The sequence below is a fragment of the Chrysemys picta genome, chromosome 16 (assembly GCF_011386835.1).
Source record: "Chrysemys picta bellii isolate R12L10 chromosome 16, ASM1138683v2, whole genome shotgun sequence".
Taxonomy (NCBI): Eukaryota; Metazoa; Chordata; order Testudines; family Emydidae; genus Chrysemys; species Chrysemys picta.
This window is the reverse complement of record NC_088806.1, coordinates 16,152,558-16,165,002: the sequence shown is the minus strand read 5'-3', so window position 1 is coordinate 16,165,002 and position 12,445 is coordinate 16,152,558. Positions and strand designations below refer to the sequence as shown.

General features: G+C 41.6%; 1 protein-coding gene across 7 annotated transcripts in view; it reads left to right on the top strand.

The window, feature by feature from the left end:
• CDON (cell adhesion associated, oncogene regulated) overlaps positions 1-6,914 on the top strand; it is a 93,120-nt gene extending 86,206 nt beyond the window's left edge. For 5 of the 7 annotated variants that reach the window (XR_010593256.1, XR_010593255.1, XM_008171083.4 and 2 more), the window contains 2 exons: positions 3,936-4,189; positions 6,487-6,914. Coding sequence is in view for 4 of the 7 variants with exons in the window: in XM_008171083.4 (XP_008169305.2) it covers positions 3,936-4,189; positions 6,487-6,653 (421 nt within the window). In the remaining 3 variants the exon portion in view is untranslated. The remainder of the gene's footprint in view (positions 1-3,935; positions 4,190-6,486) is intronic. The other 2 variants (XM_042851978.2, XM_042851976.2) reach the window with 1 other exon arrangement.
• Positions 6,915-12,445: the final 5,531 nt, after the last annotated feature.

Below are 12,445 nucleotides of genomic sequence, written 5' to 3'. Positions count from 1 at the left end.
ATCTTGATTCTGTTTATTTCCAGCAATGCTGGTCTTCGCTTTGGTTTCATGTGAGAGACCCAAGTAAGCACTGGAATAAATTGCCCAGGGAGGTTGTGGAATCTCCATCATTTTGAAGAGCAGGTTGGACAAACACCTGTCAGGGATGGTCTAGATAATACTTAGTGCTGGGGACTGGACTAGATGACCTTTTGGGGTCCCTTCCAATCCTACGAGTCTACGATTCTAAGGTTTTGTGCATAAGGTGACCATGTTTAAAACCAAAATTACAGTCCCCTGGAACTTCAGGCTCAATCTCTAAATTATTTTAGATCGAATCCCCTTAAATATGATCTTTGTACTAATCAGAATGTCCTGATGGGAAATACTTTGGGGGAATCTAAATAGGAGCAACTTTTTATTATTAAATTTAGCAGTTACCTTGCATAGAAACTCTTCACATAGAAACTATGAATTTGAATATATTTACTTCCCTTTAAATAGAGGGTGAATTCTGTTAATACTTTTGTGCTAAAGGATTAGTTACCTGTCAGCAGGGGGGCTTCTGAATGCAGATATGCTGTCACTGTCAATGTCTTCCAAAATAGCTTATGTAATAGTCTTCCATCTTCCCTTGCAGTCTAACGATCAAATGCCGGAGTGACCGACCCATTTAACTCTTCTGAATTGCATACTCTCGACAAACTAGAACAGCATGGGTTCTGTTAACTAGATGCAGATGTCTCAAAATAGGCATTGAACTTCCTAATGCACACAATCAGCTCTGAATACTGAAAGTTCAGCAGTTTATGGAATGCCAAATAACACACAAACCTGTAGCCAGTTCTCACAGGCAAGCTGTCCAGGCTAACACAGGCATTTAAAAAAAAAAAGGGTGAGAACATCTTGCATTTCCCAGTGCCAAAAGAAACTTGGTAATGAGACAGTTCTGACTTCAAATAACATACTGGCTTCTCCCAATGGCACTATGCTATACAATGCAATACAAGATCGTGACTCTGCGTAGCCAGAAAAGCCCGTCCTTCTAGAGGCACATGAAGAAGACTTCACTACTTAGAATGCGGCCTGAATAAACCTCGAGTAATTTTCCTACTTTGCAGGTGGTAAAATGGGCCTCTTCTGTTTACTGCATGTTATTTTGAGCACAATGATGTGTGCAGTAAGTTCTCACACAAACAGTTCAGATTTGTGTGTGGCAGAATACACTAAGCCCTTAGTTTATTTAGATTTTTTATTTAAAACAAGTGGAAATAAATGATTTGGGCCTGAGCCACTCAAACTAAGCTTTTTTCTTCTCTTTTTTCACTACCAAACAAGTAACACAGCAACTGAATGAGCACGGTTTCATGCAGCACAGCCTAGCGGTTCTCCAAGTTGTATTTCATACGCTCATTTGTAAAACGTTACCGTCACAGCAATTCCTTATTGAACTCAGATGTGATGTGGTAGTCCCAGCATTGCGAAACTCACTCCTTCCAATTGCATATGTGCTCGGTCTTTCAAGTGTGTATGAGTGGTTTATTTTGGTGGCATAAATATGCTCTCGTGTTTAGAAATAAGTCCTCATTTAACTTGTTTCTGGGTTGATTTCTTTCCATCAGCAAAAGGATATTTTATCATTTTAGATACATTGTGCTATAAAGCTGTTAAACATGTTTCAGATCCTGATGGAATTGTGTTTAGTAACTGGTGTCAGCTCAGAACGGCGCTGTGTGATGCTATACAAGTATCAGGGGGTAGCCGTGTTAGTCTGTATCCACAAAAACAACAAGGAGTCCGGTGGCACCTTGAAGACTAACCGATTTATTTGGGCATTAGCTTTCGTGTGTAAAAAAACCCTCACTTCTTCAGATGCCTGGAGTGAAAGTTACAGATGCAGAAATTATATCTGTAACTTTCACTCCATGCATCTGAAGAAATGAGGGGTTTTTTACCCACGAAAGCTTATGCCCAAATAAATCGGTTAGTCTTTAAGGTGCCACCAGACTCCTTGTTGTTTTGGTGCTATACAAGTATCTAAAATGAGATGGGATAGTTCTGTGCCTGGTGCATAAAGCAGGAAGGGTTGAATGTTTAGATTTGGCAGTAGAAATTGTTCTGAGTTGTATCCATTTGGCATATCACTGGATAATCTATGTGTAATATTTGAGAACCCTGTCTGACTCTCATGAGCACTTCCAAACGTTGCTATGGCCAAGGTAATTGTGTGTAAACAGATACGCTCCTGCTGCTATCACTCTTGTTTCCATGTTGAGCTGTGGTGTTGCAATCCAGGGTTTGTGTCCTTAATAACTGAATCCTGCAGAATAAGTAAGTTTCTGTTGACTGCCAGGGTGTGTGATTAAAGTGAATGACGGGTAGTGAGGTTTTGGTGAAATAACTGTTGTAATTTTTCTGCGATGTGATAAAGATTTGCTGTATATTTTCTGCTTTATCACTCTCCATGCTAGATTTCGGAAGAAAGGATGCACTCTTCTTACAGCTCATACAGTTTGTTTCAGAGAATTCCAAGTCATGTGACTGTTCTAAATATGAAAGTTTGAGTTGTGTAACAATTACTCGTACATATGCAGTCATACTGGAGTGGTCTGTCCTGGGCTTTCACGTTTAACGTGGCTGTTACAAATGAAGCTGCTAGCACTGCTGTGCCCAGGACTTGAGGAACTCTACAACATTCTTGGCACTTTCACTACTTAGGATGAGATAATGCTAGGCAAAGATCTACAGCAAAAGCCCTTTATGAACGTCTTTCTATTTAAAAGTTAAATAACTGACTTCCCAGCTTGCCTTCAGTTTCAGAGTCCAGAATGAGTGTCTTTGATATTTTTTGTATAAATTGAAAAGTTACTATACGTTTTTTACACTTAAAATGCTGCAGTTGGTTGTATGTAGGTCCTCTGTTTACATAAAAATAGGCATTGCTAAGCTAGTTAAACATAAGATGCTCTATTTGCTTGTTGGATTCGTAACTTAAGCCCTGTGTCATGGCATTTAAAATCTGTATTACAGAGCTGGCCAAATGAAGGAATGTCACTTAATTGACAATAGATGGGGGAAAAATGCTAAACAAATGATTCTCTGAATGTTTTTCAGCCATCTGGTGAGCAGGGCAAACAACTATTTAATTGTGAATATATTCTTCCCAAAAAAGTCTGAATTTATCTGGCAGAATAATTGTAATTTATTCCATCAGCGCTGCTATATTTACTGTATTAAATAATTGAGATTTACTTGATGAAGTATTCAAAAACTTCTTAAATCACTTTTAGTTGCTAGAACAGGAGCGGGCAAACTTTTTGGCCTGAGGGCCACATCAGGTTTCTGAAATTGTATGGAGGGCCAGTTAGGGGAGGCTGTGCCTCCCCAAACAGCCAGGCGTGGCCCGGCCCCCACCCCCTATCCAACGCCCCCCTGCTTCTTGCCCCCTGACCACCCCCCCCAGGACTCCTGCCCCATCCCGCCCCCCTGTACCCTGTCCCCTGATGGGGCCCCTGGGGACCCCTGCCCCATCCACCCCTCCCTGTCCCCTGACCGCCCCCAGAACCCAGACCCCTGCCCTATCCAACCCCCCTGTTCCCCGCCCTGACCCCCTATCCACACCCCCGCCCCCTGATCACCACCCCGAACTCCCCTGCCCTCTATCCAACCCCCGCCCTTCTCCCTGCCCCCTTACTGCACTGCCTGGAGCACCAGGTCAGGCCAGCTCTGCAGCTGCGCTGCCGGGCAAGAGCTCGCAGCCCTGCCGCCCAGAGCATTGGGCAGCAGGGGAGGGGCTGGAGGTGAGCCTCCCGGGCCAGGAGCTCAGGAGTCAGGCAGGAGGGTCCCACGGGCTGGATGTGGCCTGTGGACTGTAGTTTGCCCACCTCTGTGCTAGAACAAAGAATCTGGAGAGATCAGGAGTCTGAGTGATTCTTTATTTTGGTTTAAATTCACAGGTGTTTCACCAAAACCAATGGCACTTTTAGCAGCAACACACTACCTGTGGTGCCCATAGTAGCACCTTATCAGCAGGACAGTTTAGAGATGAAACCGATGAATCATGTGATGGTTGCCATGTGTTTAGCTTCCACGGTCCCAGAATGCAGCGTCGAGCTGGAGGAAGACAGCAAGGAGAAAGTGGAGCAGCCATCTACTCAGCATTCCTGCTGTCAGGAAAATATGAATCAGATTAACATAGATTACCCAGAAGGTATGCCAAATTGGGGGAGAATAAATCTTGGCTTCCAAGCTGCATACTTATTGTACAACAGCTGTAGGGTGCTTAATCTGACTACACAGAAACTAGCAATTAGTCTCAGGAAAGGAAGGCCAGAGTCTGCAAGGTGTTGATCAGCTTGCAGCTCCCCCTGAAGACAATGGAAGTGAAGATATTAAAATGCCTTCCAGGTGCATGCCCTAAATGATGTGTTCTAAATGGAACCCCTCCAGTACGCTTACTCCAGATGATGTGACGACTGATTTATTTTGAATGCTATTTTTTTAATAATCTTTGCCAGTACCACCTTAGGCATTGCTCTTATCAGATCTCCTATTCTAGGAAGAATCCGTCTGGGTAATTATGTATATGAGACCTCTAGGGAAAGCCCAGGTACCTGCAGAAAGTGGCGTTAATTCAGAGCTAGTTAGGGGAAGTACCAAATGGGGAAACTGGAATTCAGGAATAAACTGTCTTTGCTCTTCGGGGGGGCAAGAGCTGAAAGCATCACACATTCCTTCATAGCTCCCGGCTGGCCCCAAAAAGAGAGATTTTGAGCTTTCCAGCTGAAAAGACAGGTTGGACCAACATGGTGTTTAGAGGGGGTAAAGACAAGGGATCAGGGGTCTTGGCTGTTCCTTCCCACCCCATCATTTTGCCTTTTCTTTTTCTGTGAAACAATCTCCTCTGGGCTATGGCAGCCCTTCCTTTGTTGTGCAGGTTAACAGTAAGTGTACCCCAGTCCACAAGCCCCTTTGAAGCGTTCTCCTGTAGCGTTCAGTCCCTTAGACACTGAATGCTCACAGAATTATCAGGTTAGCTATCCCCATGGGAACAGTGTATGCACCAGCTTGTATGATTCAAGTCAGGATCAGCTCATATGTAACATCACAGCACTGAGATATATTTATAGTAAAGACAGTCATAAATTTATTAAAGATTAAGATGCAAGACGGTGAGTAAGGATAATGGTAATAGAGTTATATATAAAACAAAAGCATAACATGCATAGGTGCGGGAACTAGAGGGGGTGAGGGGTTCTGCAGCACCCCCAGGCTCTGGGGGCAGGGGAGGGGGGGCGGACAGAGGTATGGGGGCTGGTTTTCAGCACCCCATTATTCAAAGCGTTCCCGTGCCACTGATAACACGCTTTCTAGAGATTAAATTTAACAGTCTAACCTTCTGTCTAAGGACGTTTGTCTCACCCCAGATGTCTTTCATGGTGTTTCAGCCAAGCCTGGTTGAGATCATATTTGCATGAATATAAACATGCTGTCCCTTTACTTCCTCAGGTGCAGGATAAAGGGGTGTCTCCTTGCCTTCTACTTACACCCCTATAGATCATTGATCTTAGAGACAGCAGAATCTCCCCCCTCCCTGCCCCCATTGCTTGTTTTTTTTCCCTCTGTTCTTTTCCGGTTGATCCTGTATGTAAATGGGCCTTCCCTTGTGTTGGCTTACAATACTTAATTTACAGTTGACACAGAGATGCACATCTTACTCCCTGTCTGGAAGAAACGTTTTTCTCTTTGGTTGGTGACAGACTTTAAAACATATTTTCAGTACATATACGCAGCTCCTTAACTATCCATGCATACATCAGGCAATGATTGAGGATCAGTATGACAAAATCTTTTTCTTAGAAACCTCACAACCTCATTTATGGATAAATATCATAAAAATGGTGTGCTAGAAGTGATGAGTTTGTCAGGCCTGTTATGAGTTCCTGTTACACAACTTGGCATTGAGAGGTTCTTAGGGTCATAATCCTAGAATATCAGGGTTGGAAGGGACCTCAGGAGGTCATCTAGTCCAACCCCCTGCTCAAAGCAGGACCAATCCCCAGACAGATTTTTGCCCCCGATCCCTAAATGGCCCCCTCAAGGATTGAACTCACAACCCTGGGTTTAACAGGCCAATGCTCAAACCACTGATTTTATTTAGATCAGAGAGGCAGCTTGCCATTTGAAACTAGGGCTTTGCCCATAATCTCTCAAAATAGCAAAGCCACTACCCACAATCTGATCACTAAATCTAGTGATAACTGAAAGTACATTATTAAAAGGCCTAGAGAACAGGGAAATTTATCATGAGAAATGCCCTAGGAAATTAGCAATTCCTGCCAGGGTTTAACACTGTACAGCGTCCAAACTAATTTTCACTTTTAGTGAAAAGCAAAGATTTTACCCAGTTCACTAATCTGCATTTGGAGACTGGTGGGGCAAGTCTGCTGAAATAGTGAAGGGGCAAGGAGAGATTTCATGCTAATATAAACTGCTCTTGATTTGCAGGTGACATTTGTGCACGTTCAGAAACATCAAATCATATTTTGAGCTGGAGTCCTCTTATTCTGCAGCCTGTTTCAAAGGACTGTAATGAAAAATCAGGATGGAATTCACCTGGTGTCACTTTAAACAGCTCCGGGGACCTTCGACAGCTCCAGATGCAGGAAACCTGAAGAAGCAGCAACCATTTTCCCACTCAAAGCCAGTAACTGCACAGCAGAATCACTGACAAGGACTGATGGAGGGGTGTTAATTATAACAGAGAGAGTCACTATTTATTTTTTGTAGTAGTGTCATGAATGTATCTTGTTTAAAATGTTTGCCTTTTTATATTATTTATGCCTTGAGAAATTCCTTTGTTTTTTCCACACCCTGTGGAATTAGCCTGGTTATGTATAAAGTTTTGTAATAATATAAAGAACAACAATGGGAAATATGTAGTGTGTTTTCCATGGATATTACCAGCATGAGAAGCACTTCTGCAAAGGAGCATAGATGTTGAGTATGCAGATTTTAGAGTGGATCCAACCCGAGTGGTTCTGAAGTTCATAGCAGATTATAGCCACTCTATAGAGCTGCCGTCTCACTGGCATTTGTTGCAATATTTTTACAGCTAATTTGCCTGACGACATTCGAATGCTGTTGTTTCAGGCTCTCTTGATGGAAAGAGATTTGATAATGGAACCCCAACATAATGAACCCGAGCCGATCTGTTTATATGAATGGTCCAGCTGGTCGAGTAGTAATAAATCTGATTTGGGAGCCAGAGCCCTGCATTCAGTTGGATACGACTTATCATATTTTTAGTTATCTCCAAGTATTGGAAAACCCTTAGTGTTCAGAGAAAATTTCATAATTCCCCAAACTCTCATGCCTTCTAGCAGGAATGATTTATCTGAACAGTCTTACTGGAAGGTCACTATTTGTTGTTTTTTAAAAGTATTCATCATCTAATCAGGGAACAGAAAGTATTCCATATGACTTGTGGGACCAGCTATATAATATACATAAGGAATAATCTACATGAATAATTTGTGAACGGCCTAGAGTCTGAGCATTGTTTATTCAAGCTCGTTAGCGCATAGTGATTTCTCCGAACATATTCGTTATTCTTGTTAAAGGCTCTCATCCAAAAAAGAATGCTAAATTCAGAAGAGTTATTGGCAGTGAGTATATAACTGTCTTTTATTAGCCAGTTGTTTTGCATTCTTGTGCATGTTTTAAATTTCGCTGCGGGTAAATCGGGCTGAATTTTCTAAGTTTACATCTTAAACCTGCTCATGCATGCGCACCTTTCCTTCGGAGCAGGTGGGATTGATATACCAAGAGTAAATGCTGGCAGGGCAAAGTGAACTCACTCTGAAATAAGCAACAGAGTCCTGTGGCATCTTATAGACTAACAGACACATTGGAGCATAAGCTTTCGTGGGTGACATGCATCTGATGAAGTGAGTATTCACCCTGAAAGCTTATGCTCCAATACGTCTGTTAGTCTATAAGGTGCCACAGGACTGTCTGGATCTGTAAAAAGCGACAAACATGGCTACCCCTCTGATACTTGTCACTCTGAAATGTCCAACTGCTTCAGTTTCTACGGCACATTAGTACTTAGTTGCCACTAATTCCACTGGCTTGATTTCCAGTTGCCTCAGAATGGACCTGTTCAATTTACAGTAAAATCTCCAATGGTTGGTACTTTTCTAATCCCCACGTGAGCGAATAGTCAGTAGTGCTGGTAGTTGCATATCTCTAAACATAACCCTAGTTAGTAGAGGCAGATGTGTGGTGAGGCTCACGCTCCTAAAATATGATAGTCCAAGATGCACTGTTATCACAAATGGTTAAAACTAAAGTATAACGAACATTTTGTGATACTTTCGCCCTGCTTGCTTGTTCACTTACAATCCTTTGCAATGGATCTCCCAGGGACTGAATGGTATTTTAACTCCATGGTTTGAGAAAAAGGGAAAACGTATCATTTGGGTAATAATCAACAGAGGGTCCTGTGGTACCTTTAAGACTAACAGAAGTATTGGGAACATAAGCTTTCATGGGTAAGAACCTCACTTCTTCAGATGCAAGTAATCCAATGCAAGAAGTGAGGTTCTTACCCACGAAAGCTTATGCTCCAATACTTCTGTTAGTCTTAAAGGTGCCACAGGACCCTCTGTTGCTTTTTACAGATTCAGACTAACACGGCTACCCCTCTGATACTTGTGTAATAATGCTCCCCTTGCCTGTTAAATAAGAGCCCGGAGGTGTTGCTTTAGAAAATTGAGCCCGGTGCTGTCGCAGACGGTGTCCAACAAACCACAGCTCAGACAATGGCTGTGTATGAAGAAATTTGCCTGTATCTCAGACATAGCAGCTGGAGCATGATGTAGGTGTTGCAATGTTAACTGCACATTTTTTTTTTCAAATTTAATCAGAGTAAATAAAACAAACTTTCACTTGTAAAACACTCTATCCAAAAATCAGAGCCTATAACCCAAGGAATGAAGCACATAAATCACAATTATTGCCGCCCTGAGGCGACACATGTGCAGTCTCCTTTTAATGGAATGAATATTTTCCTAGCGAGAGCGAGAAACGCCCCGAGGGGAGGGAGGGAAGCAAAGCTGCCCTATTTGAATCACAAACCACTTACAGAAGAAACGAGGAGGTGGCTACAGGTGCACTATACAGTAGAACCTCAGAGTTACAAACACCAGAGTTACGAACTGACCAGTCAACCACACACCTTGTTTGGAACCAGCAGGGACCCCCAACAAAGCAAATACCGCACCGTACTGCATTAACCATAAACTACTAAAAGAAAATAAAGGGACAGCAGCATTTTTCTTCTGCATACTAAAGCTTCAAAGTCAATGTTCAGTTGTAAACTTTTGAAACAACCATAACGTTTTGCTCCGAGTTACAAACCTTTCAGAGTTACTAACCACTTCCATTCCCAAGGTGTTTGGAACTCCGAGGTCATTGAGTAAGATATGTGTATCATAAAGACTGACTCTACTTTTCTAACTATCGCAACAAATGTCAAATGCAGCATGTGTGTGTACAGTGTGTGGAAAATATTATATATAATATAGGATATATATTATATATTTTATAAATACAGCCCTTAAATGAGAACTTACTGGGAGAGGACACAAGTTCTCTATTCCTGATGTCCAGGTGTACAGTATGTGATAATGGATTCGTCTGCATGTTTGAGAGACCTAATTAGCATCCGAGGAAGGCAGACTCCCGTCGTCTAGTGTGATCTATTGAGTGCAATGGCCGATCTCGTTAGGTTACGAAAGTTGCCTGTTAAGAGAACTAGCATATTAAATGCTTTGACAGAGAGGTTCAGGAAACTCTGCTGTAAGAGTTTGGTAGTTTGGAGCAGGAAACCAAGGCAGGTTCGTATTAGCCCTTGAGACTAAACTGCTTTGAAAGAGTCAGATTTCGGGGGTGGGGTTTCTACTCAAGGAAGAGATTGTTGTAATCTGCCATGTTAGCAGAGTCTCATCATGGACTGCTTTATTTATAATGAATAACACTGTTTTAAGTGTTTTTCTTTTATTGTATTTTATTTATAAAAATATATATGTGTTTGCCTTTCTTTTTAGGGGTCGTGTTCTCCTAACTATAGGTGCATAATTACAAAACTCTACACCAATCCTGCATAGATGCTGTGATTCCCAGGTCATGCAAATCAGTCCCGTCGCATCCTTAGACTTCAGCTAGTACCAGCTCCCCAGGAAATGCTAAAAGGCCTTGCCCCTCTGAAAACCCACCCTGTTCTTTAAAGCTGGCTTGGTTTTGTGCTTTGAACGTTATTTTCCGTTGAAATCTAGAGGGCACCGGGACTTAGTGGGATGTGAGAAGTAGGTGCACAACTCTAGAATCCTGGGTTCATTGGCAAGGGTTTTGGCACCAGGGGGATGAGGTGCATTGGCAGAGCTGTGATGAGGAAACTTGTATTAACTGCCTATGTTATGCTTGACTCTAGCCAGTGTTACGTTCTTTGCTTCTATGGGCACTACATACATAACCCAGGGTTGGTTGGTTGGTTGGTTTTTTTTTTTTTTTTTTTTAAAAAGATTCACTGACATCAGACCTATGTGCGTTTCCCTTTTTTATCCTTTTTTTTTTTTTTTTTTTTTTTTTTTTTAAACAGAGGCCCTCTGAAGCTTCCTGGTTATTACTAGCCAAATCTTGATCTCTCAGAAACAATAAATTTAAAAATCCTGTTTCAAACCTTTTCCTCTTGGTACGGGCTCTAGTTATGTAACGGTCTGTCTTAATATGGGTCTTGGTAAAAACAAACCAACCCTCTCTGATCCTCCCAGTATCTGAGAACGTCATTCAGCTGTCGTACTGCCCAAGGAAAATGTTTTTCTGTATTTCACCTGTGTGGTCTTTGAAAGCAATGACTTAAAGATGCATGGTTTTTGTATCATATAGAAAAATATGCTATATTTTCCTAAAAAAAAAAAAAAAAGTTGTAATATTCTTTTGAAATTGTACATATTTTTAAATGATGTAGTTTTGGGCAGACTTTTTGGGTGGTTTGATTAATATTAAAGAGAATGCTGCTGCTTTATGAGTGATGCTTATTAGATTGTGTCTGCTCTTGAATCTAGAAGTGGTGTGAATTCTCATTAGCCGAAAGCTACTGATACTAGAGAAAGTCAGACTAGCTGTATCACTACTTAATACAGGCCAAATTATTTACTAGTTTCATATTTAATTACTCTTCACCAAATTTACCCTACACTAAAGAACAGTGGATTGCCAACAATATTTTAAGTCTTAGGCAAGCACTAGAAGAAGGCAATGGACTTATAATAAAAAAAAAAAGAGAGAGAGTGGATAGCTTATATGGCTTAGACATAAATGATCTGGAAAAAGGGGTAAACACTGAGGTGGCAAAATTTGCCAATGATACAAAACTACTCAAGATGGTTAAGTCCCAGGCAGACTGCGAAGAGCTACAAAGGGATCTCACAAAACTTGGGTGAGTGGGCAACAAAATGGCAGATGAATTTCAATGTTTATAAATGCAAAGTAATGCACATTGGAAAACATAATCCCAACTATACATATAAAATGATGGGGTCTAGATTAGCGGTTACCACTCAAGAAAGAGTTGGAGTCACTGGGGATAGTTCTCTGAAAACATCCACTCAATGTGTAACGGCAGTCAAAAAAGCAAACAGAATGTTGGGCATCATTAAGAAAGGGATAGATAAGACAAAATATCATATCTAAATCCATGGTATACCCACGTCTTGAATACTGCGTGCAGATCTGATTGCCCCATCTCAAAAAAGATGTATTGGAATCGGAAAACGTTCAGAAAAGGGCAACAAAAATGATTAGGGGTATGGAACAGCTTCCATATGAGAAGAGATTAATAAGACTGGGACTTTTCAGCTTGAAAAAGATATGACGGGGGGGGGGGGAATATGATAGAGGTCTATAAAATCCTGATTGGTGTGGAGAAAGTAAATAAGGAAGTGGTGTTTATTCCTTCTCATAACACACGAACTAGGGGTCACTTAATGAAATTAATAGGCAGCAGGTTTAAAATAAACAAAAAGAAGTATTTCTTCACACAATGCACAGTCAACCTGTGGAACTCTTTGCCAGAGGATGTTATGAAGGCCAAGACTATAACAGGTTTCAAAAAAGAACTAGATAAATTCATTCCTGTTCTGTTCATTCCCTCTGGGGCACCTGGCATTGGCCAGTGCACTGGGCTAGATGGACCTTTCAGTATGGCCGTCCTTATGTTCTTTCATGCAGCATAAGGAAGCCACAGAGCTTTGACTGCATATGGTTGTGGTGTTCCACAGTGGGGAAGATTTCAACCCTTTCTTGTCAGTAATCTGGGAGTGGGACCTTCGTTTAATTCATGGACAGAGTTCTTTAAACTGAAGTTAATGTTACTAATGTCTCTGTGTCTGAAAGGTAAGAA